This window comes from Parus major, chromosome 21, assembly GCF_001522545.3.
Source record: "Parus major isolate Abel chromosome 21, Parus_major1.1, whole genome shotgun sequence".
Lineage (NCBI taxonomy): Eukaryota > Metazoa > Chordata > Aves > Passeriformes > Paridae > Parus > Parus major.
In genome coordinates, this window is record NC_031789.1 from 4726892 (window position 1) to 4753238 (window position 26347).

A 26347-nucleotide genomic window follows, 5' to 3' on the forward strand; every position below is an offset into this window, starting at 1 on the left:
GTGAAAGTAATCAAATCAACTTAATGGGTGAGCTCTTAATAAAATGTCAAAAAATCTCTATCCATCATAGAGGGATTTTTTACTCTTTTGAATGTCAAAAATGTGGAGAAAGAAAGAGTTGGACCTCAGAGTGGCCCTGGCTTAAAGGGACATCATTGTGCTAAACACTCCTAAAAACAGAGTTGATCTACTGCTAAAAACACTCTACTTGTTATAAAATAAAGGTTATGATTTAAAAATAAAGGTTATCATTTAAAAGATAAGGGTTACTATTTAAAAAGTAAGAGTGGATTTTCAAAACTGAGGATTACTATTAAAAATAATGTTTATAATTAAAAAATAAGGCTTATTAATAAAAAAAATAAGGTTAAAAGTTTAGGCTGCATCACAGAGTTTGCTGATTTGTATAAGTAATTCCCTGTATCTTGTCCTGCTGAGGGTCATGACCTGGGTTAGTTTCCTGAAGGTGATGGGGATCCCTTCTCCAAAGTGAGGGGAAACCTATCCCAGAAGTGAGGGGGATCCTTTCCCCAAGATGAGGAGGATTCTTTCCCCAGAGTGAGTGGGATCCTTTCCCCAATGTGAGGGATCATTTCTGTCAGATGAGGAGGATTCTTGCCGTGGTCATACCCCGAGCGTCCCGCCCGGTCCCACAGGATAAGGAGGGAGAAGCACAGGCACGGTCCCAGTGCCCGCCCCGCAGGACAGCCGGACCGTGCTGTGTTTGCGGTCTCCAGGCAACACAGCGCCCGCTCCTGCCCTGTTCTCCCTCCCTCCTTTTCTCCTGCCTTTCCTCCATCCCTCCCGTCCCATCCACCCCAGCCCCGGGCTCGTGTCCTCTCAGGTATCCGCGCTCCGCCCGCACCTGCAGGGCCGGGTCCAGGTGTGCGGGATGAAGGGCAGCAGCCTCGTCCTTTCCGCTGGGTGGAAAAATGGATTTTCTCCTTTCTCCAGGGAAAAGGTAAGGGGTGGGTGAGGCATCAAAGTGTGGCTCTGACTCCTCCATGTCCCCCACCAGCAGCGACGCTGATGATTAAAGATTCATCAGATGGGTGTCCCTCATTCCATGGCCAGGGAACGCTGACTGGGGGTGTAGATGCTTTACAACATGCCTGGGCACTGTGAACCTCTGTGATGTTTCTCCTCATGGCTTTACTCTCCCAGAAACCTGGCATGACCAAACCCTGGCTTTTCACAGCAAGTGGGCTTGATGACATCTGGTGTTTTAAAAGCTGCTCCCTCCAAGCAGAAAAACTTGTGTTCCAGAGCTCCTTGTGGCTGATTTTCTGCTAAAACTCTGCTCCATGGTCCCCCATTGCTGATTTCCTCTCAAGCCTGTTCTCCGCAGCCCCTCATGGCTGATTTTCTGTGAAAGCTCTTTTCCACAGCCCTCACTGCTTATTTTCTGTCAAAACTCAGCTCCACAGCACCTCATTGCTGTTTTTCTGCTGAAACTCTTTTCCACAGCTCCTCCTTGCTGATTTTCTACTAAATCTCACCTCCACACCCCCTCATTGTTGATTTTCTGTCAAACCTGTGCTCCACAGCCCCTCATTTTTGTTTCACAGGCCCCATCCGCATTCTGTCCCTGATGCCGCTTGGTGAAGGCCCAAGCACAGGAAATGTTACCCGAGGACCTTGCCACCCTGCTCTGTGGAGAAGGGGATGAGCACCTCTCCCAGCAGGAATTTCCAGCAGCCACCGCTTTTTACCTGGCTGCCTTCAGCTGCTGTGGCCCCACAGCAGTGCAGAGAGTGAGTTCCATGGCCCGTGGGCTGTGGGAGCAAGTGGTGGCCACCCTGGAGGCCTGGTGCAAAGGCAAGCGTCAGATCCCCAAGATCCAGAGCAGGAACCTGGCTGTGGTGTCCCTCAGTGTGGGAATAGCTGCAATTTTCCTCTCCACCCTGATCCCAAACAATGTGGTGGCCTTGGTGTACAAGCTGGAGGCCCTGCTCCAGCGAGGGTGCTCAGAGGAGGTGGTGAGCAAATGCAATCTCCTGCTGGAAGCTAATCCAAGGGATTCCATGGAGCTGCTGCTGCTGAGGGGGCTGGCACGGGTGCTTTCAGGGACACAGGTTGGGAAGGGAATCGTGGATTATGTCCAAGCCTTTGTGCTGCATCAAACTGAGGCAGTGGCCTACGTGTATGACAGGCAAAGGGAGCACCTGCCCCAGGTCATCCAGGCTTTCTCTGATCACCTCTCCACATGCCAGGAGGAAAGCCCAGGCTGCAGGTCCTCAGAGCAGTGGCTGTGTGACTGCTACAGCTTCCTGGCTGCAGTAGCACCAGGGCACACCTGGGTGTGCAGGGCACAAGCAGCTCACCTCCTAAAAACAGGTGAATTTCAAGAGTGTGTGGCTGTTTGCACCAAGGCCCTTGAGGGCTTCTCAGCTGAGAATCTCAGAGGTGAGGATGTTCTGGTTCTGCGCCTGGAACGGGCTGCCGGGTATTTCTTCCTGGGTGGATGGATGCAGGAAATGATGCAGGATTTAGCAGCAGCCTTTGCAGCAGACCCTGCCCGGGCAATGAAATGCTTTGAAGAGCTTTTCTCACCCTGTGAGGTTGAGAAGATCGAGAAGCAGGCCAGAGCTGCCCTGGAGGGGAAGTTTGCAGCATACAGGAAGGCTGTGCGTGCTCGGGCTGAGCTCAGGGGCAGTCATGGCACTGAGCTGCTCCCTCCTGTCATCCAGACAATCCAACTGCTCCTGCACATCTGCCCAGGGTCCAGTCGGGAGCTCAGTGTCCGGCTAGCAGACTGTCACCTCCTGCAGGGATATCCCAGAGCTGCCCTGGACATGTGTGAGCAGCTGCTGGCAGCAGAACAGAACACTTACCACAACACCCTGCTGGCACTGCGAGGCTTCTGCTCCCTCCATGCCCAGGACCACCACAGAGCCCTGCAGGACTTCCAGAGGGTCATTGAGCACGATTCCCCACATCCCAACAGCTGCATCAAAGCCCTGTGTGGGCGTGGGGTGATCCGCATCTCTGGTGGCAGTAATTACTTGACAGCCCTGGATTATATCACAGCTTGCCAGTTAAAGCTGGAAGAAACCATCTTCACCATCAAGTCCTATGTGCCATGGAACCAGAGGGGATTACTGCTGAAGGTCCTCCAGGAGGAAGGACAGATGATGCTCCAGAAGAAGAGGTACCCAGGAGGCGGCTCAATTTCCCTTCAGAAAAAAAAAACAGGGCTGTGCACATTCCTAACCATGAAGGTGTTTTGTTTTGCTGGTTTTTTTCCCCTCCAGAGATGCCCCTGGGGTTTTCCAGCTGGCTTCTCTCTTGGTGGAGCTGGACAGCTCTGATGAGGCATCTCGGATCCTGTGTGCTGATGCCTTGTACCAGATGGGCCATGGGGAAGAAGCCCACAAGATGCTCTCACTGTCCCTCTCCAGGAACCCCCAGAGAGCTCCTGTGCTGGCCAGGCTGGCCCTGCTGCAGCTGAAGAGGGGCTTTGTGTACAATGGCAATCAGGTAAGGAGCACCTGGAAAGCCTCATCCTCGGGATCATTCCCTCCTCAACAGCTGATTTGCCAGGTTTGCCCAAGACCGCAGTGAAATTACAGATTAATCCCTGTGTTCAGTGGTTTTGGTGCATTTCCCCTTTAGAACTAAGCTTTGCTATTAGGAGCTCCCTGAATAGCAACAGGGAGAGAGCTATGACAGTGAAACTTGGAGCCCACATGCAGAACCTCTAGCAGAACTTTGGGGTGTAAATACAGGGCTGGTATTGCCATAAAATCATAGATTCACAGGAATTTGTGTCCAAAAAGGCCACACAAAAATTCAGCTAAATCCAGCTCATTCCTCACATGCTTTTTTGTGGCATTTCTCAGCATTTTAACCAGGCAGAGCATCCTATCTCTGGGGACAACATTATGGGATTGGGAATGTTCCCTTAGAGAAAAGAAGGCACAGATGTCACTCCCCCAGTTATCCTAATGAAGCATTGGAGAAGAAAGACACAAACACAGAAACTCCAATATCAGTCTGCAGTTTTCTTTCGTCAATGCTGATAAATTGTGCTTGAAACCCTGAAAGCCATTCCAGCAAGTTGGTTCTCCTAGCCAGGATTTAAAAACTGAATTCCCAGGCTCTGCCATCAGAGGGAACTGTTGTATTTTTTTTTTAAATGCCATATAAATTCTGCTGACTGATAAGAAGAAAGGTTTTATTGTCATCACATTACTACTCCCTTCAAAAATAAGTTTACTATAATTTGCTGCCTTTGGGAAGGCTATTATTGAAGGGTATGGCTTCATTAGAGTGCTGCCCTTGGAAGTTGGATTGCCATCTGCAACTTCTGCTGTAAGTTCTACAAGGAACAGCTGAAAATTTCTCTTCAAAATGTTTTATCCCACCTGCCTGTCAGATGCCAATCGCTTTTATCTATTAATAAAACAGAGAAATTTATGAGTCCAGGGGATCTGTCTGGTACATCAGGATAACTTTGTTCTTGTCCAGGCTTCTCTGGCACAGATTTGAATATCCAGCCCCTGCTAAGCACTGTAAAAAGCATTTCTTGATTAATTTTCATTGGAAATGCCATAAAAAAAGTGCTTGTTGAGGCAAAGATACCAGACAGGGTTCTTTTCCAGGGGGACAGTAGTTTGTGGGTTCAAATCCATGCTTTTCCCAGATTCCCAATAACAGTACTAAAAATAAGTTATAGCACTTACTTAATTTTCCATTAATTCACTGGTTTTGATTTTGCAGTCAAAAGGGTCACTGGAACCCTTGTGTTCCACAGGAACATTCTCTTTTTTGGGCAATCATCCTGTATTTGTAAAAACACTCCACTGCCAATGTGGAGACGCTGCCCAAAACAAAGCAGGCAGCACCAGGTATTTGCCCAGAATTATTTCCACCGCTGCAGTGGTGGTGAGGAAAGATAAGAATTCCTGTTTACTCCAACCTGCATTCACACCAGGGCCAGCTGAAGAGATAAATCAAGGAGATTTGTGGTCCTGGGCTTGCTGAAGCCCCAGGGAGAGATGGGGAAGCTGGGGAAGTACAATGGTCTCACACACAACCTCACATCTCATTCAGTTTTCTCCACTATCTTTTCCTCTCCCATCCTTAAGCTGCTGAAGAGACTGATCAGAATTGGAGACTCCTCCTGCCTCCTGCCAATCCTGGACATTTTCCAGGATGAGGACAAAAAGCTGCTGCAGAGCCACTGCCACTGGCGAGCCCAGGCCATCCTGAAGGGCAAACAGGGGGGTGCTGCCATCAAAGAGGCCATTGCCCACCTGTCCTTTGCCATCCTTGCTGCAGGTAGGACACCAGGATGCCCTTGGGGATTTGCTCCTAAGGGAAATCCCATGGGTGGGACGGGATGTCCAGATCTCTTCTGTCACCTCCCTGGTTAGAGCTGACACAGCAGGTTCACCTGGGCCGTGAAGTGGTGTAGTTAAACAATAAGGAAATAAAATTTCAATTTCTTGAAATGCATTCAGCTCAGTTCTACAGGGACATCAGCCCCTTTTCCTCACCCAGTGCAAAGAAACAAATGCAGCCCCTCACACATTTCATTATCCCAGCTTTCCCTCAGGAGAGGGACCAGGCTGACATTGAAATGCTTTTGGTGTGTTCCAAGTAAAACCATGTTTGTATGGAAATCTGCCTTTCACTCTGAGCAAATGTTATGACAGCAGCACTGAGAAGAAGAGAGATTGGCTCGTGGAAATGGAATAAAAATCCTGTTAATTGCTTGGAGATGGTTCTATTTCACAGCCCATGCATTCCAGCTTATCAGCTCCCCACCTGCTAAAACAGATGCTTGTTAAGAAATAGATATTGTCTTTAGAGGAGCCAACTGGTAGAGCTCCAGAGTGATAATAACCTTTGGTACAGAAGTTTTGGAGGAAATCAGGAGGGAGAAAAAGCCTCATTACTGCAGAGGAATTGCTTGGAGTCTGTCTGCAGGAAGCTGCTTTGCTGACCTCCCTATGAAAACATATTTCCAGTGGCACTGATGATTTATCATCCAATATTGGATGCCACACTTATTGATTTCAACCCATGGCATGTTAAGATCCTTATCGAAATTGCCTTGGAAGGAAGTGATACGTGAATGGCAGGGAGAGAAATGTTCTGTAGGCAGGGAGTGGAGGGACCAGGATTTTCACTGACAACTCTATGTGTTTATTTGGGCAGCACTTGTGTGAAAGCAGAGGGAAAAAAAAAGCAGCTCAGTATCACAGATCCCAGTGCATATTAATTCTGGCAGGGAATTGGTCAGTTCCATCTGGATAACTCATTTATCCAAAACAATGTGTACCTTCCCTGCCTGTGGCAGGGGGTTGGGAACTCTTTAAGGTCCCTTCCAACCCAAACTATTCTGTGATTCTGACCCTACTTTATAAAAACAGCCAAATGGCTTCATGCCTCCACTCACACATAGTCACAAATCTCCCTCTTAGTGCTTTCTCCTCTCATTCGTGCTGCTCCTACTCCAACCTGACACAGATTCTTTTTTCTTTTCAACTCATGGCTGATCACACATAGTAGGAATTCCACTTGCAACAAAAATAATGGAAACTTCCACTTGAGCAAACTCTCATTGTACTTCATCCTGAGGTATCCTCAGGCCAAGTGGAGCTTTTTTGTAGCTTCCTGTAGGTATCCTTGCAGTAACCATGGCTGCATCCCTGTCTTCCAGGTGGTTATGCTGAGGATTGCCTCCTTACCAGGGCCCGATGCTATGAGTGCCTGGGGCAGATGAAAACTGCAATTTTTGATTTTAATGCAGTCCTGAAGAAGGAGCCCAGGAATGTGCAAGCTCTGTGTGGCCGAGGGTTCATTCACCTTGCTCTGAGGCAGCAGAAGGTACTGTCCATGTGGGGCTTTGCTGATTTTCCTGAGGGTATTGAAAAATATGAGTGTAAAGTATCACAGAATTTGTTATGGAATCAGTGGAATCAGGAGTTTCTCACAGAATTTAGGCAGTGAAAGGCTCTGGGTTTGCCCAGAGTGTATAAGCAGCCCACCTGAGGTTACTGATTTTCTTTTCCAAGCTGTCATGGGGCGGCTTTACGTTTAAGGTAGTTTTGAGAGCTAAGGAAGTTGAGGCTGCTGGTGGCTGATGGGAGTCCTTTCTCCTGACCAATTATCAAGCATTTCTAAGAATTGACAGCAGTTCTGACCATTAAAAAGTGAATTCAACTTGTGAACACCCCCTTAAGAAGTACAGTCAGAGCTCTCTTGTCCTCTTTTGTTTCCGGCTTTTGAGAAGACGGAGAAAGAGAGACAATCAACATGAAGAAGACATCATAGAACCACCAAAAACAGTGAAGAAAAGAGTTAAGTTTAAATAAGAAAGAGGGAATAAGGAGATGCTTTACAGCTGAAATATCTTTCTGTTAAGACTATGGAGATGGACAATAGTAGTTTAAAAAGACTCCTTTAATTCATAATAGAGTATTGGGAGGAAAAAAGTATTCAAAGTGTGGATTTTGAGCAAGAGAGAGAGTACTTGTGATACTGTGAGTTGCTGGAACTGGGAAGAGTGAAGATTTTGAAGCCTTGGGGGGCAAAAAGAAAACTGTTTTTCCAGGAAAGCTCACAGAGAAAGATGAAGAAGACTTTTGCCTTTGAATAATTCATCCTTAAAATAACATCCTAAACTCATGGCCCATACACACCTCAGAGTGATGTGAAATGGGAGGAGAAGAACTGATGACATCAGAGCAATAGGAAACTATAACAGAAATAGTTTTCTTGTGAGAAACTCCATAAGTTAGCAGAACGAGACTTCTGTTTCTCTACAAAGACTGATGAAAAGACTCTAACAAGAATTGGGACTGTTTTTAACCACCAAAGTTCTAAAGGTTTTTGTCTCTATGTTGTCATGTGTACAAAGAAATGGTCAAGTGGTGGGAGATAAAGGGGTTTTCTGGAAGTTTATTCTAGTGTTCTTATTCTTGTAGTTTATTAATAAACTGTCTCTATTCCTTTTAAGTTTTAAGCCTGTTTTGTTCTAATCCATATCTCACAGCAAGAAATAAGTAATTTTTTAGTTACTAGTTTAAACCCACGAGACAAGCCTAGAGACAGGAAGACTAAACCTTGGCCATTATTTTCTGTGATAACCCAAGGGATTTAAAACACTTAGCAAACACTTGTTCAAACCTGCCTTTATTATCTCCTATCAGCTTTGAAAATGGAAAAACTGCAGCATAAGGACAGAGAATAGCAAAGTTTTTCCATGGTTCAGCAGAGACCAGAAAGCAGCTGAAAGAACAAATGACCAATACTTAATTATTGCTTCCATTTCTTTCCATTGTGTTTTTTTTCTACAGGAGGCAGTGCAAGATCTGATCTCAGCACTGAAGGTGGAGGCAGGAGCAGTGATCCCAGCAATACTATCCTTGAAGCCTGAAGACCAAGTGTTGGTCACTGAGTGGCTCCTCCAGCACGGCAGGGCTACTCTCACCAAGCTTGTGGCCACCAAAGACCTTTCAAGAGAAGAAACTCTCAGGGACCTTCTCATGATGGCAAAAGCACTGACCAAAATCTGCAGGACTGCACATCACATCTTCTACACTGATGTTTTGATGGCAAATGGTGAGTTCCAGTCCTTCAACACAGCTGCTCAGGCCTGGTGAACAAGCAGAAAATGAGTAGAGGTAAATATTAAATGTCAGGAGTGTTGCTGGATGGTGCTGGGTGGTGCTGAATAATGCTGGACAGTGCTGGATGGTGTTTCTCAAGAGAAGTTTGAAAACATTTTGGTTCAGGGTATGACATAATTAACACCTTTAGATGTGGACTGGCTGCCTTGAACCCTGCGTTGCTGAGGCTTCCCGGTGTCTTTCTCCCCATGGGATCCGTAATGGAGTTTGTGCTGGTGTTCCCCAACAGGAAAGCACCAAGAGGCCCTCAAGCATCTGCAGGAAGCCTTTGGTCACTGTCCTGCTGAGGACTTTGCCAGGGCTCGCTTGGCTGTGCTGCAGCTGCAGAACAGGAATGTGGCAGGGGCAGCTGCCCCACTCAGTGTCCTGGCAAGGAGAGATGAAAAGGACTTGGCCTTTCTCCTGAACTTTGTAGACACCAAGCAACAGCAGCATCTCGCTCAGGTACCACCCCTTTTTTTGATCCCACATCCGTGGATTCAGTGGGGAAAGAATTGGGAAGCAAAACTGGGACTGGGATTTTTCCCTGCCTTGAGAAGTGTGCAGGAAGAGTTTTATCAGATGGACAGGGCACAAATTGGCTTTTCCTCCAGCCAGGTCAGGGAGTTGGAACCAAACTTCTTCCACTGCAGTGACTTTGATCTGTCTCTAATAATCCATCATTGTCACATCTGAGCACTTGGGATTCCTTTTTGGTTTCCCTGGTACAAGACCTGGTGATGCCCACACTGAAATTCAGGGAGTGTGAGCGGCAGCAGGTAGGAATTTAACAGATCATTTCTAATTGTTGTAGCCTGGGGAGATACATGGGGCTCATGGATTGCTCCTGGCAAAAGAGGATTCATGTTTTGTTCATTTTCTTGGTAAAATTATACTGAATATTTCGATTCAGTGACATTAAATGCTTCCATCCTTCTTGTTCCTTTGTGCAACATTTAGGATTTTTATATGTTCATATTCTTATAAAATGAAAGGCTTTGAGGCTCATTTTCTTAGCTAAAACTGGCACAATAGTGTCACATAGCTCTGGTCTCCCCACAAGTATTTATTATTCAGCATTTTTTCAAGTTTCTCCCCCAAAGTACACCCAGAAAGTATCTTCAGTAATAAGACAGGAGCAGGTCAGATTGATGGCAAAGACTTGATTTTAACACTCAGCCAAGCATCTGCAATTCTGATCACCCAGAAGCTTTGTGTTCTGAGAATCAGTTTGCTTCCTTTTATTCAATTTGTTGCTGGTGTGCACCCTGGTGAGAAGCTATATTGTTATGCTCTCTCCCAGGTTATAGAACAAACAACATGCTGATATCCTTAATGCAGAAAGAGGAGCCCTTGGAATGTATTTGAACAGAACAGCAGGAGGATATAAGTAAACAAGTATTAATTTACCAGTCCCCCGATATGTCCCATTACAGAGAAAAGAGCCCCTCTCTTCTAAATGTTAAAAGTTCAGTCTTAGGGGGAAGAGTTGGAAGATTTCAGAAGCAATTTGCAATCTTCCACTTTAGGAAGCTGATAAAGGAACAATTGAGACTGTGCCTAGGGGGGCCCTAAGGAGGTGTCTGTAAATGAAGACACATTTTACAGCTGAATTTCTCCTGCTGCCTCATCACTCATTCTGTGGGGGTCTCACAGCCCAGTCCATCCATGCTGCTTCCCAAGTCAACACTGGAGGGATTTTCTTTGCTGTCAATAAGAAAAATGAGAAGAAAAAAACAAACTAACATTTGTATCACTTACACTGCACTGATGTGTGAGAACCCACTGGTGCCACAGGTGAGTGAAGCCTTTAAGATGGGAGAGAAACTTATTTTTGTCTCTCTTTGGCAGCTGTGTCTGAAATAAAACCCCTTACTGTGGCTTATTTATCATGAGAGATTCCTCTGGTTGCAACAAGAGGTGTGACCGGGCTGATTTCAAAACTGAACCCAATACCAGTGTTGGAAGTTTAAAAAGAAAACATTGCTCTCTTTCATCTTGTGCTTTTGTTCAACTAGTAAATGTTCAAACTCAAGCACCTGGGGGGTTTTGGATGTATTTTGTGACCAGGGGAAGAGTGTGTGCTCTCTTGGGTGGGGAGGAATTGTTTCATCCACCTGCCCAGCGTCTCAAAGGATTTCCCAACAGTACTTCCTTTTGTCTGCAAGGTTATTCTGGTTTGTGAAAGGAAGATCTCAGTAAAAGCAAAGTTTAAAAAGCTTACAGACAGAATTAGTGCTGAAATTCCCAAAGATGGCCTGGCTTTTCCAGGGTTCCTACCCTGGGAGGAGTTTGCTTTGTTCCTGAATTTCCCAGGTAGAAAAAGGAGAGTTCAGAGTTCACACCCAGTCTCAGCACTTCAGCACAAAAGCATTTCTGCCACATTTTTTTGAGTATTTAGAATTAAAGGCATCTTAAAAATGTGTCATCATTATCCTGGAGCCAGGTCTGAAGAGGTAAAAATAGCCCTCCATAAGCTGAATAGGAAAGGGTGGAGGAAGGAGAGAGCTCCTTGATGTACTCTTTTATTTTCATGGAAAACAAAGCAATAAAATTCTCCCATTATTTATAGTTGAAGGGGTCCCATGCTGAGAAATTTGTAAACAACTGGGAGAGCCCCATGGGAATAGGAATCTGAAAGATTTATTAAGCTCCAAAAGGTCAGAGGAAGGGAGTTTGCTTGCTGCTCATGCAGCTTCAACCCTTGGCTTTCCTAAGTCAGGGGTAAATGCATGACTGATTCCCAACCCCTTGCACAGATCCTCAGGACTGCAGCTTCTGTGGATATCCAGAGTCCTACAAAAAGGGTCTCCAAAACTACATGGTCTGTGCCAGAATTAGGTGAAATTGCCATTCCATATGCCTTTCATGGCACATGCAGGTGGAGAAGGAAACACTTGCTCCAAACTCTTCTGGGAACACCCAACCCTCTCCCAAAGCTCAGAGTTTATATTTGCATCTGCTGGGGTTTACTGCTCAGGGAGTAGCCCTTGGCCATAATTCCATGTCCAGCAAACTCCTCACTCCTTCTTTCTAAGGAATTAAGTCGTAGACATACCATAAGATTGGTCCCTAGGGACTGGAACCAAAAATGCCACAAAAATACGTGTATATTCAGTCCTTTACACTCAGTGAGGTGAATAGATGGAAAAAAGGGTTACAGAGACCTAATCCAGGAATCCACTTATGGCCCTTCCAGGTGGCACATGATTTCAATCTGGAAGCCAAAATCAAACTTTTAGTGACAATTTGGACTCAAGTTCCCCTGGAATGCACTCCACAGATTTTCCTGCTCTTCCAGGTCACCTGCAATGAAGCTGATGACAAAAATGCTCCTCCAAGGCCACATGCAGGGAGCAGCTGAACTCAGCTGCATCATGTCCTTCTAGCTTTCTTTGCCTTCTTTCCCTGAACCTGGTTTTCACCTTTATCTCTGTTAGGAGATAATGTTAAAGTTGCTGATTAATCCTGTTCTGTTATACACCAAAAATGTCCCAGCTCAGGTCCCTTAAGTCAGAGCTGAAAGAGAATCCAGAATCCATCTACCCAGCCTTGCTCCACCAGCAAGAATAAAAGGGAATCCTTTACTTTCAGATGGGATTTTTTCCTCCGAGTGGGGCAGGAAAGGCAGAATCGCATGGCTTGATTTAGGGGACTCTCAGGGAAATGTGAAGGAGTCAAAGCAGTGGCTCAGTGAATAAATGCAATATTGCCTGTGGTGCAATAACCCCAAATGCCCCAGATTAGAGCACTGAAACCTCCAGCATCAGATTCAGCATTCAGCACCACAACAACAATTGTGTTTTCTTCTGCCTCTGAGACAACAAATGCACCTTAGAGGGTAAAAATGACAATTTAACTACACAAACACAAGCTATCTTGAGGAACTGCACTGTGTTCCTTGGAACAATGTGATCCAGAACTCTGGAATTTCTAGGGGGGAAAAAAAAACTTCTTTTCCCAGGATGCTCCTCACACAGCTGCAATTCCACCTGGATCCCTTGTTACATTCCTGCCACTGAGGGGACACTTGCACTGAGGAGTTGTCTTAAAAACATTTCAAAGGACAAAGTAAATGTGCTGCTCTTTAAATACACACAAGACATCTGAGATGGGTTTGGCCAGGTTGCCTGAAAATCTATGGCCAGAATTGTTAAAGTGAGGGGTTGACACAATTTGGGGAGAGGTCCTACTGCTATTTCTCTGTGTGGAAGCTGAGAAAGTCCTTAATAAATATGACTATGTCAAGCAAAATATATATGTATATTATGTGCATGATAATGAAATAACTGAGGCAGAATTCTTCATAAACCATGAGGAGAGGGTAAATTATTTCATGCCACTGCTCTCAGATGAGGTGCTGGGACTTGCCCTGCAGTATTGATCCTCTTCCTGCAGAACCTGTTTTCCTCAGTCCCGGCAGACAGCAATCAGTTCTAACCTCAGTCAGCCAAAATAAAAGGAGCACACAAAGAGACTGGAGGACCTGACTGGCTGCCAAGTGAGGCTACTGAGACAGTGGCTGGGCTAACTAGATTTCTGCATCCACAAGCAAGAGTTTCCCCATGAAAAGAGGAGGGTGGAAACATTTATCCTTTGCTTGAAGCCTCAGCTAGTTTGGCCCAGCCTTTTGTAAGCCCTCAGCTGCTGATGTCAGCCTTGTTTATAACTTGAATATTCACTCAGCTGCAGCATGTTAAAAGCTTTATTTATTACCAATAAAGGGGAATAATGAGAAATCTATTTAAGGCAAATAGCTCTAATGGAGTTTTCTTTATTGACCTCCATGAACCTAAAAATTTTGTGGCTTTTTTGGCTTTCTCTATTTTCTTCTTGATTTTTCCATTCAGATGAGGGCAGAGAGTTCAAATTGCACTCAGGATTAACAATTAGCAGAGCCATCAGTTGATCCTTTTTGGTTTTTTTTCCTACAGCTTAGGTAAGCTCCAGTAGAGCCAAAAAAATTCATTTTTGATCCTTGCATTTGTGGGCCAGCACCTGGGACATTGGTCCAGGCATCTTTTTTGTTCATCATTCCTAAGGAATGTAAACAAATTCAGAAGAAATTCTGACAGACATGCAGAAACAAAGGACTTCAGAGATAACACCAAGTACCCAGTGAGCCAAGAGTTTTATATCTTATCTGTATGTAAAATTACATCAGTTACTAGTTCTCCAGCTAGATGCAATTCCAACATTTGATAAAATAACTAAGATTTCTTAGTGTTTGTGTCTATGACCAGTCCAGACTAGATATTCCCCTATTTTTTTCCCTTTATTAACTAATATGGATTACCTCTGTCCCCACAGGCAGCAGCCCAGGAAGGGAAGGTGCTGATGAAAGGCCATCACCATGAGCAGGCTCTGGGCTACCACAGCCTGGCTGTACTGGCCAGCCAGGACAGCCCCAGGTACCTGCGGCGCAGAGCTGCCTGCCTCATGCACCTGAAAAAATATGAAAAAGCTCTGAAAGACATGGAAAAAGTGACCCAGGGACACGGCTGTAACAGCCCAAAAACACAGGCTGGGGACCACTGCTGCCAGGGCTTCCTGCTGCTGGCCCTGGCTCAGGAGGAGGCAGCAGTGCAGCACTACATAGAGGCTCTGCAGCTGGACGAGCCCCTGGCCCTGGACATCATCACTGACTGCCCTGGCAGGGAATCTTTAACCAAAACATTTCACAAAATTGCACAATTTAACTTTGAAAAGCAGTGTTACGAAGAGGCCTGGAAAATCACAGACTATGGGCTTAAAATTGATAAAAGTGCTGAGCTCCGGAAGCTGAAAGCAAGACTTAAAATAGAGGCATCAAGCTGTAGCATACATTGATTTCTCTGTTTGGGGATTTTCCACTCTGATTGTTTTCTGGGAAGCTGCAAGAATGAAGAAAAGATGAGAAAGATAAGAATGATGAGAAGCTCATGATAAATATGCAACAGACATGACACTGAACATGGGACAGCAGAATTAGGAGTGGAAAGTTTAACGCAGCAAAACAAAACTGACCAAGAAAGCAATGAGGAAAATAAGCAAATTGCAGCATTCCTTAAAATTATTGTGGATTATGTAAACTCCCCATTGTGAAAAAAGTATTTTTTTTTCTGGCTAAACAATGAATTCTAGCACAGGGGTTCCAGTCCTACTGAAGGAAAACAGTCAAATCACTTGCAGCTCATGAATAATAATCACACATTTCCTAGCTGGTATTTGATAAACTCTAACACGTACTGTTCAATCAATTTGCCTTGTTTTTATGGGCCAGTCAAAAGTATCAGTCAAAACTAACTCCTGTTACGTTTTTGTGAAGGCCCATTTGTGTTACACTCCTCTCCTGCCCCACTCCTGGATGAAGGATCTGCCCTGGTGGGAATGCAGTGTCTTGGCCAGGATCAGCATCAGTATCAGGGATGGGGCAGCACAAATGCCAAACAAACTGTTCTACTGCCCCAGGGAACAGTGAAAAAACAGATAAGGTGAAGGGTGAGACTCAACAGAGATCAAACATCCACTCCAGGGACTCCTGCCCTGATATCCAGGGCACATGAGCAGCTTCATTCCAGGCTTCACCTTGGATTCCCAGATCCAGTGTCTCCCTTTGTCAGGGCAGATATCAGGGATCATCTCTCTATCGGGGTGTCTGCCAGAGCTGCTGGCTCCCATCCCTCATACTCCTGGGTGTTCAAGCCCCAGAGCCAGCCCTGTAGCTCGTCCAGAAGTAGTGATGTACAAGCAGGAGGCCAGAGGCAGCATCCAAGATGGGATTTCTCCCACTGCTGCAGCATTCCTTCCTCCTCCTCCCTGCTGGACAGCATGAAGTCAGCCCAGGAGGGCTTGTCCTGCTGTCATGTGCCTGTTTTCCAGCTTTCAGGTGGACTTGGGGCACCCCAGAGGCAGTGCTGGGACATCCCTAGGGATTCACCTGTGTGATGGGAGCCCTCAGCTCAGTCCAGAAGCAGAAAGAACCCTAGATGGGGCCCAGGACAGCAGCTCCTTTCTTTGTTTTGGCTGCTCCAAAAGAGTAGTCCCAATGTTTTTGGAGTGTGATAATATAATGGTGGAGAAAAACAGAAACTACTGCTGAAAACAAAGATTAAAGCAAAGCTGAGAACTGCTCTGCTTCTTTGATTAGGATAAAAGGGAAGAGGGAGACTTTTCTTTTTTTTTTCTGCTGCTGTTGTCTCAAAGGCAATATTCCAGGGTAGAACTTCATTCAGCAGCCATGGGATCAACCCATAGCAATGATACCACCTGGAACTTTCCATCTTTTCCTTTTCTCTGCATGCTACTTTTTTCTGCCCTAAGAGCGCAGGTAAGACTGGGATTCTTGCCCTTCAAATTTGATTTTAATCTTAGTGACACTGATGAGGATTTTTTCCCCCTAGTGGGCATCAAGATGCTGCGGGAGAGCTTCTTTCCAAGAATGAAATTATATTTTTAAACAATTGTTGGCTCCATTTGCAAGCTGGAAAAAAAAAAAAATTGGTAATGTTTTCCTTCAAGTAATAACCAACAGACTGGAAATTCTCTGTGTCTTGAAAAATTTTTGAGAAGTTGATGTTTAGGGATTTGGAATTTTTTCTGGGAGTCTTTCTATTATGTAAAAACATGATATCTCACTTTTTTCAGACCATGGAATGCACTGGGAAGACAATCCAGTTGTCCTGCTCCCAGGGTAATATTCCCTCCATTAGTCTGGAAGTTTGGGGTATTTTGGCCTGTTCTTTTTGTTAAGCAGTGTATTCTCCTGGACAGAATGCATTTATTGCTCCCAAAGAAATATTTTTCTTTAAAAATAAGGACTGCAGGCATCCCTGCAAGACTGCTAGAGAGTTATTCTGAAAAAAAAATCCGTTTCAGGTAACTGCCTATTCCTCATAGCCTTGAGGAATGGCTGCTTCTCCCAGCAGCTCGTGACTCTTCTCATCAGCATTTTCATTAGTTTCTTTTATTTTCATTGTCCTCTGTCTGTGCCCACTAAAGTCCTTTGCCTGTGCTAAAGCTTCTGATTTATTCTTTAATTCTCTATTTTGTTCTTACTCTTCCAACAAATTTCTAGGAGAGCGCTTGTAGCAAGCTGGGATAGTGGGAGGTGTCCCTGCCCATGGCAGGGGCGAAACCAGGTGAGCTTTAAGGTCCCTCCCAACCCAAACCACTCCATAACTGTGGAGTATATAAAAGCCATTTTCTTTGAATTAATTAATTCAGTTCTACTTCTGGTTTGAAGAATCTGTCTGGAAATCCTGCAGTGATCATTTCTGTACCTTTCTTTAATGTTAAGCTGTAATTCATGGGGATTGTGGAGCTGTTTCCCACTGCTTTGAGACCCTTTCCTCACTGTGTGAGCAGCCCAAGGCTGAATACTTAGAAAAGGAATTTTATTGCTCCTTGTACAATGCACCGTAGGACATACCCTCAAGGAATTCTGCTCCAAATGTCACACAAGAAGAATTCAAATATATTCAATTCAAATATATTTACATTAATCAAGACTAATGTAATCAAGAAGAAAATAAGGCCTAATAAAAGATGAAACTGGACACCTGTTTGTAATCCAGCTCAAAGCTTCAGTCATTAATTAATTACAGCTTAAATATCTACAGTTTATTCACCTATGAGCTCTATACAGACACTACCAACCATTTATTTTTCTCTCCATAAATTTTGTTCCTTTAAAGTATTCTGCAACCTTAATAACCATGTTGCACATCATCACTAAGTAATGAACAATGAAAGAAAACTGAAATCATGGTTGAGAGTGTTCCTGCACAAACAGTGTCCTGCCAGGCTTGCCCCTCTAAAGTATTCAACATTCCTTCTAAGTATGTGAAAGGAAAATCAGATGTGAGAATATTTGCGTCACAAATAGAGTTAGACAAGGGAAGTTTCCTGACCTCATGTTCTGCAGTCCAGCAGGCAAAGAACAGCTTAGAAATAATGGCAGTGTTTGAAATTAAATATTCCACTGGAAACATTTGCTCAGAGTTCAGGCAGAGCTCAACTTAGAGCTTTTGTCATCTTAGAAGGTTTAATTTCCTTTTAAACCCCATCACTCCCATTAACTTTTCCTATTTCACTTCGCTGTGTGCTCCCAGGTACTAAGGGAATCAGAACACATGAACCAACTTCTGCAGCTGCTTTGGAAGCTGACACATCTCCAGGGAATTCATCTTCCTTCCTTTTAGCTCAAATCATTGTGCTTCCCAGCTTCAGAGTGTGGTGGAAGTGTGGCTCTGGATCAGAGCTGTGCAAACCCAGGAATTTAATGAGCTTCTTTGTGCCCAAGTGAGGACAGTCCCCTTGGCTTGCAGGGGTAGATGTTTCACTCTAATGACAGCTAATCTAAAAGCCATTTCTTTTACCATCATGCCCCTGCAGAAGATTAACTGTTATCCTTGTGCTGCTGCTGCATCCAGCAGTTTCCAATTTGCCAGGGCTCCAAGGAGTCGCTGTCACCAGAAATTTAATGTGATACATGAAATTATCACTGGCATTGGAGCCTGCCTTTGGAGCCTTGGCTGCTTCAGTTGGATTTCAGCCACACTGGTCTGTGCTGGGATCTGCTGCTTCACTCAGCCATTACTCAGCGGCACCTTAAGAAAAGCGGTTCATTATCTAGGCGGCACAGTATTCCAAAGCTGTGGGATTCAGGAAGCTCTTTCCCCTCCTCCTCCTGCTGCACATTTCAGGAATGACTTTTCCATATCCATTTGTTCTGTAAATGCTGTAGAGACTGCATCTGCCCACAGATGTGCGCAGACAACCCTGAGCACAGGAGCTGCGGTTTATTGGTTCCCAGAAGTGCCTGGAGGGCAGAAAACAAACATAGTTAATATTGCTGGTTGTAGTTCTCATCAGCTGAGGATGTTTGAGGATGAGTGGGGAACAAATTTCCACCCCAAATGGGAGGCTGGAGAACATAAGCCAGTCCTAAAGATGTCAGCAGAGAGTGGAAATCACTCATGTTCACAGTGATGCTGGTTTTCGTTCCTCATTAATGAACCAGCAATTGGGAAAAGTGAGAAAACAGCTTCTATTCTGGCCCTCCCTGAAGTCACAGCCTGGTGCCACCAACCCTCTTGGTCCCACAGCTCAATACAGGTGTGGAACCTTCACCTCTAAGATGTGTGTAACCAGGCAATTTTCAATTAATTCACTTCCAAAGTCTATCTTGAGTGCAAGATGCATGGCCATGACCTGCTCTAAACCTTTGCAAGGCTCCCTTGTGTCCCTGAGAGCCACTGGGGACTTGTTCTGTGCCAGAGGAGCTGTGGCTTTAGGTGTGTCACCACTCAACCTGATAATTTTTGTGTTTGTATGTTCCCAACACAACCCCAAAAAGTCAGGAGTTGTAGAAAATAAATGAGAATAGGAATTTCGCCCTGGACTATAAAGGAAATTAAGAGCAGTAGGTGATAATCAGTATGCATACCTCATTCCTGAATTGCACCAGTAAATGAAAAAATTTAGCTGTAAAGCTGGTGGGGGAGACTGTAGGAGGGAGCAGGAAGCACAGGAGGGTGGTAATGATTCCATTCCACCTTGGTTTTCATTTAGTTACACCCTTCAGCTGTGCTTTCATCTCCAGATGGGTGCTGCCACACCAAAATCACTTCCTTGGGGGTCACCCAGAGTGAAGGACCTGGAGTGCCCACGTAATCCCAGTCTCAGATCAAGATCAGTAGTGGATGAAATGTAAAACTGACAGGGTTTAGCATTTCCCCACTTGAAATGACCATCTCAGAGAGCTTCTTGATTGCTTAGAAACCTCAGATGTGCCATTATAAGACATTCCAGCACTGGTAATGTGCTCAGTCTGTTCTCTGGAAGTCACATTCAAATCTGAAATCATTTCAAACACCTCTGAGTACCTGTCATGGTGTAGGGTTTATTCTCTAACTGTAGACTTTAACAATGGAAACAATTATACTTTGTCATGTGCTAATTTTTGCAGCCTTGCCAACAGGATTTTTGCAGTGTTGTTTCTTTTCTTCTCAAGCATCACTTGCCCATTCTTGATCTGCTTCCTGAAGTAAACAGGTAATTAGCCATCTATATAAATTGCCCTGTGTCCACACCATTAATGTGTTTGGATGTTTTAATTGATTGCATTCTCAAATGGCTTGGATGGCTTAAATGCCAGTTAATGCAATCCAATTAAGTCTCCTAATAAACCTGCCTGATGAACTGGAGGATAATCACACATCAAGCACAGATGTAGAGGAAAATGCCACGGAACTGACAGTTCAGAATAGACTGTGTCATTTGGAAAGATCCAAATCATTCTCAGCAGGGAAGCTGGGAACATTCACTCTCACTGGTGCTGGATTTGGTCCCCAAGACCTTTTTAGGTCCCCAAGACAACTTTTAAGCACATACATCAGTTCCAGTATACAAAACCTTTTCACAGGATCATAGAACAGCCCAGGTTGGAAGGGACATTGAAAGATCATGTGAGCCAAACTTCCATGGGAACGGGGTCCTAGATAAGATTATCCAGCACCCTGCCCAGCCTGGGAAATTAGCTGAGGCAGTAGAAAGAAATATACTGGGATATGATGTGAACTTCCAGTAGTGCCCCACAAGCAACTCACTTGAAGATGGTGCAGTGTCTTTGTGTCAGCTCTGGAGGTCTTTTCCTCAGCCCAAACAGAAATTAGGGATTTCATGGAGAAATCTGTGTGAAATTCTCCACTCTGTTCTGCCAGATGCCAGACAAGACATAATAGCTGCTCTGGCATCAATGTCTATTAATCCAATCCTGACTTTGATTCTCTGTGTGACTCCCTTTCATTTGTAAAATGGGGATAATTCTCTCTATAAGATGCTTGTCAGTACCTCTTAGTTCCAGGTACACAGAACTTTGAAGATGACATTATTTGTACATTTTCCATTCTTATAAGCGAGCTATGTTGTCCCTAGCCCCTGTCCCCATCCCCAGCACCTGTACCCAGCCAGTGCTGCTGCTGGAGGTCATCCCCTGCTCTGTGCCCGACACCCACCTGGGTGTTGGCACAGTTGCCCTGGCACAGACCCTCAGCAGGGATGAGGAAATCTCCCGGGCATCCCGTGGGGGATCCAGCCTCAGTGCAGGCTCAGTGTTTGCCTTTGACAAGGCTTGAGAAATTATAAAGACATTCAGAAACCCTGTGCAGGCCTGACCCTGCCTGACTGTGAGCCCCAGATGCTTTGCTGCACAAGGAACCACCCAGAGCTGGTCATTCCAAAGGGAACTGACTGTCCCTGATGGGAAATTCCAACCAGAGGTACACCTGGAACCCAAACCCTCCTCTGAGGGCACCCATGCACCTCTCTTCACCCAAAGAGCCAGGGCCCATTCCTAATCCTAAATTCAAGGAGTGATGGCCATAAAATAAAACACAAGTTCCACCTCAGGAAAAAAAAACCAAAAAACTTTTCCATGGAGATGGCAGAGCTCTGGAAAAGCTTCCTAGGGGGGGTGTGGAGTGTCCCTCTCTGGAGAATTCCAAACCCAACTGGATGCTCTCCTGTGTCACCTGCTCTAGATGACCCTGCCTTGGCAGGGGGTAGAACTGGGTGATGTCCAGAGGGCCCTTCCAACCCAAACCATCCTGGGATTCTGGGATTTGGGGCATCTTCAGCAGCTGTTACATGAAAGAGCTGAGCAGACTCTGCCTCCTCTTGTCCAGCTCCTGCTCCTGCCACAGCCACCCCTCACACTCCAATTGTCCATTCAGGGTGCAAGTTCAGATGTCAGGCTGAAGGATGCCAAGCGCCTGATTTCCTTCACAGCATCCTAATTGCCAGTGGGAATTCAAGAAAAGGATAAGGGCTGGGTGAAAATGGGAAGTCTGCTGAAAGTTGAGCATATTTACAAACATTCTAATAACCCAGGATTTCACAGTCTTGCTGAAACCAAGTGTAAAAATTTATTGAAGAGGATTTTATGGCTTAGACTTCTGTGTTGTATGAAATATCATGTGCCTGGTGTTTAAATACAGGACTAGGATTAAATACTCTAATTTCTCAACTGGTCTGAACAGCTTTCCTTGGAAACAAGGATTATCTCCTTGCCATTTTTAAAAAAAGTACACTGGAACAGATGAAACTTGAAAATAATTTAAGGTAAAATATCTGAGATTTATTTTGTTTGGAATCTGTCTTCCTATACAGCAAAGCAATGCCAAAATATACTTTTATACTTCTCAACTCATGTACATATAATTTTGAAGACTTATATTCATTAAGGATATAATTGAAATACTGAAATAATTACAATACTGAAATTAAGTGTGAGACTGAGGCACTGCATTTCAGAAGTCTCAAAAAACATCTTGAGGAAAAAGGTAACACACCTCATGGAAAATGAGAACTTTCCTAAGAATTAATTATTGTAATAGAAGTTAATTCTCCAAATGCTAAGAAGCCAGGAAATCACCTTGTCCTCTTAAAGGCAGCCCTGCTACACAACCTATTTTCCAGTCTAGACATAAAACCAAGTGATTTCAGACATGTTGGAAGGGGTTAATCCCTGAGAAGTCTCAGAGCAGAGCATTTAATTCATTGGGCATTGGGAGCCAACCTACATGTGAGAGAGGGGGAGAGAGGGAGATTTGGGCATAGAACTTTACAAAGACCATTCCTGGGGAGAGCCTGGAAGGGGATCAGTGCTGGGAACATGGATAAACATTTATTTCTGACTGACAGAAAACACAAACAGTCCAGTTCCACCCCAGAAACTGCTTGAGGGACCTCTGCAGCTGAAAAACTTCCTCCACAAGAGCCAGGTAAGACACCTTCATCTTTTTACCTGCTTGTCTTTTCACTGAATGCATCCAGAAACTCAGGGAAGGAGCTACTGTACCTTTCCTGCGTAATAACACTGCTGTCTGGTAGTTTTTAGTTCTGAGGGTGCTCCAAAGATGTTCATGTCTGAAGGGACAGGAAGAGAAAAGTATTGAAACATAGCCTAAATTTCGAGGTTTTCCCAATTCTAAACTGTTTCAGCTGTGCCTCTACCAGGACTTATTTCCACCACACACAGCTGGCAGCCAACCTGTTCCAAGAAGATATTTCAATGCTGAGCTTTATTTATTTTCTGCTGGCTGACAGATGACAGGGTTCTGCTGGCTCTCAGAGACAAACCCATTATTTTCGAGCACAATGAGTTCTCCTCTGTGGGCAGCATCCCTGCCACAATAAATCACAGGCTACATCCAGCCATTGTCCTGGAGCCAGGCATCTGCTGATTCACTGGGGAGAGGCTGCTGGGTTGGGCTTTTTTGCTTTAATGTCACCCTATAGCTTCAGACTTTCTTCTGTATTTAAGTTAAAAGAGTATACTAATCCCATTTGCTGACATTTTGACTGGAATAATGGACACTGTTCTTGTCACTAAACGGACTATTTTACTCATGCATTATTAATCCTGGTTCAGGTCAGTTTTCCTGTTTAAATTAGTTTATATACACAGAAGAAACAGATCTTTGTATCTGTGTAACCTGAACATTGAAACCCAGATAACCACAGGTAGCATCTCTCTTTCCAGACCTATGATTCTTTATTGTACTAATACCAAAAAAGTAAAAAAATATAAGAGATTTTAAGCAGTTTTGGAGCTGCTCCCCACACCTCTGCCCTTCACACAGAGGAGCTGCTCGTTTCTAAGCTGCAGTTCACACACCCAGTGATTCCAGATCTGGAATTGCACTTTCACTGACACAGGACTGCCTCCAAAAATTATTTTTTTTTGCATAGGCAAAGGATTCAGAGCAAACTAAAAACTCTGTCACCCAGAGGTAAGAGAATTTCCCTCACATCTCACTATAGATACCTATAAGGATGTACCAGAGAGAGATGTAGACCTTGTTTCCATGGCAACAACTCTTAAGACAAATCACACTAAAGATGCTGCCACATCCTGCTTGTCTCAGATTGCTTTAGGACATGGAGTTGTTTTTACATTTGGTGGTCCTGTTTAATCCCTGCAGGAGAACCCCAGAGCTCCAGCTGGGGTTCAGCAGTGGGGATGTGCCTACTGGCATCACTGGATTTCTGAGAGCATACAGGGAGCAGCAACCATGGGATCATCTATTCAGGTGACTCAGAGCATTCAATCACATTCATATTAAGACTAAAAACTGTGTGGAAATCAGGCAGGCAACTAAATTAAGTAATATATTCATAGAATTATATCAGGTGCATATATATATATAATTTTGGGTTATATATTCTCATGTATTCTCACAAGCACAAAGTTTTTGAGGTTCACATTACCAGTGGCAAAACAAACACAGGCAGAGAGGAAAAAAAAATGCACAACTGACAATTTCTATCTTCAGAATCAATTCATTCTAGAGGAGGAGCAGAAGGTCAACTTGACATTGTGGCAACTATGACACAGCAACCAAACTTCTGAGCAAGGTAAAAATATACTTGGGTAGTCTCATCCCAGCTCAGTGTCCCAGGTATAGCCATGGATATTCCAGATTCTCCAGGGGAAATACAAAGACGAAAATATTCAAGTGCTATCACCCAGACAAGTGAGGCACTAGCTCAAATATTTGCTGTTCAGGGCTGGAACTCCTGACCTAAATTCCCCCCAGACTTGAGAATTTTTCCCAAGAAGAAAAGCACCGCATAAAACCCCAGAGCTACTCCCTCTCTGTATTCAGTAATTCTGTGCAGTTTGGGATGCCTTGTGCCTGAAGAAGCACCTTTTGAGTAAATATTCACATGTGGGGTCTCTGAGTTCCCAGTAAACACATCCCACAGAGGCAGTCATCCAGCTTGGATGCTCAAGCCCCATCCCTGCAGGATCCAAGGGTAAAAATCCCTAATTTGAGGCATTTTTCAAGCTGTAGCCCTGCCACTGTGAGCTCTTTACACTTCCAAATTCCAGTAAGGGGAGAACCTCTTCTGCAAAGTTACAAAGTAAGCAAAAACTGAAAATTCCTTTCAAAGTGGTCCAACCCAAACAGCAAATGCCTCATTGTTTCATATGTTTTGCATCTACATTGCTTTGGGGAGAGAGGATGTTTTCCAAGAACCAAAAACCCCCACCGTTCCTCACTCTCTGGAAGAAATCCCCAGACCAGTGTTCAGCTTCACAGGTTTTCAAAGAGGCATTAAGCTTTTAAAGGTCTTTTGTAAAATAAGGAGCTAATGGATAGTGGAGTGGACCAGCAGATGAGAATTTCTGCAGGCAGTGATTAAATTATGAATAATTTAATTGAATGTGAGATTTAGGGGAAAATAAGTAACAAAGCAAACCCATTCTACTTCACAGCATGGAATTGCCTTTGCCACAGAGGCTTCAAGGTGGGAGTGAGACTGTCAGAAATCAAAGCAGGTCTGTCCCCTTCGAAGCAATGACCAGAACAGGGACCTTGCTGCTCTGTCAGGATGATGGATTGCTCCATTCCATTCAAAGTTGCTCAAGACAATCAAAATTAATGATTCTGCAAGTATGTCCTTTACAGTTGCTGCTGCTCCTCAAGCAGAAAATAAGGGGTTTCTTGAGTTTTGTTGGGTTGTTTGTTTGGGTTGGGTTGGGTTTTTTTCACTTAGCACAGCAGAAGGAATAAAGCTCTTGGATTCTTGGCATCTTGAGTCTCCACCTCCAAAATGGGCAAAATAATACCCTGAAGTGTCTTATAGCCATGGTGTAAGAATAAATACATTAAATCTATGAGAACAACTACATTAAATGTACAAGAATAACCACAATAAATCTACAAAAATAATGATTTTAAATCTACAAAAATCACCGCATTAAGTCTTGTGAGATACCTGCCTATTGCAATTTTATGGATGTCAACCAGGTAGATCCCACTTGGAGCCAGCTATGTTGTAAAATAAGCATAAAACTGCTCAACAACAAGGAAGATTCCCATAAACAGGAATCAATCTTTGCAGGAAATCAATCTTTGTTAGCTGTAGAAACTACTGCAAACAAAAATGAGAGATCACTTAAATCCTAATTAAATGTATAGCTTTGTCCTTAGAAGTGACCCTGCCTTCTGCAGCTCTGTTTCCCATATGGACAACCAGAATCTGCTGAAGCGCGTATGCATTTCCCATCCCTGTGTTCTCCTGCTCCACCTCAGCTGGTGGGATGAGAATTGCTGCCTTTACACTTGCCAGGAGCCTGAGTTAACATGGAGAAAAAAAAATAAAAGTGAAATTCTCCCAGGGATTTTGAGGCAGAATACTGACTGGGAGAGGAGACTGGCTCCTGGCAGAAGGAACTGGCGTTCATTGTTCCCCATTCTTGGAACACTGTGTCCATTCCCAGCAAACAGCCACAAAGGAATCCTTGCTCTGCCCCCAGCACCTCCTCCTGAACTCACACAAAACTTGGAGTGCATAGGCACAACCTGAACATTTCTCCCGTGTGAGCTCTTGCAGCAAGTTACTCCAAACACACCCAGCAGCAGCCTGCTTCTCCCCGCTCCGAGTCCGTCCTCGAGCAGGGTGGAACAAAACCCAAGGGAAACCACACGCTCACCCAGCCCTTGCTTTTACTGCTTTTCCCAGACTGATTTCCACGAAGGAATTGTGTGCATTGCCTGTAGCAATCCATAAATCAGCCTGTTTGCACACACTTTTCCCATTCATCCCACCCCAAAGCTGCCGGTACTCTGGGAAGCCAGAGAGCTTCAGCAGATTCCCACCTCCCCTGCGAGCAGCGCTGCCGAATAGCCGAGTGGCATTCCAGGGATAACAGAATCCCGGGGAGCCGGAGG

At 44.6% G+C, this 26347-nt stretch overlaps 1 protein-coding gene across 1 annotated transcript; it reads left to right on the forward strand.

Annotated features, from left to right (window-relative positions):
• Positions 1-1763: 1763 nt before the first annotated feature.
• Positions 1764-15352, forward strand: TTC34 (tetratricopeptide repeat domain 34). The gene is made up of 7 exons (XM_033519367.1): positions 1764-3223; positions 3255-3480; positions 5091-5283; positions 6671-6837; positions 8310-8574; positions 8872-9086; positions 13932-15352. The coding sequence occupies exons 1-7, from the start codon at positions 1764-1766 to the stop codon at positions 14448-14450; spliced, it is 3045 nt and encodes a 1014-aa protein (XP_033375258.1). The 3' UTR covers positions 14451-15352.
• The last annotated feature ends 10995 nt before the right edge of the window (positions 15353-26347 follow it).

Coding starts and splice junctions, on each gene's coding strand:
- TTC34 (XM_033519367.1), top strand. CDS start 1,764: ATGGCCCGTGGGCTGTGGGAGCAAGTGGTGGCCACCCTGGAGGCCTGG. Junction 3,224..3,254: donor ACATTCCTAACCATGAAGGT/GTTTTGTTTTGC, acceptor TTTCCCCTCCAG/AGATGCCCCTGGGGTTTTCC. Junction 5,284..6,670: donor CTTTGCCATCCTTGCTGCAG/GTAGGACACCAG, acceptor CCTGTCTTCCAG/GTGGTTATGCTGAGGATTGC.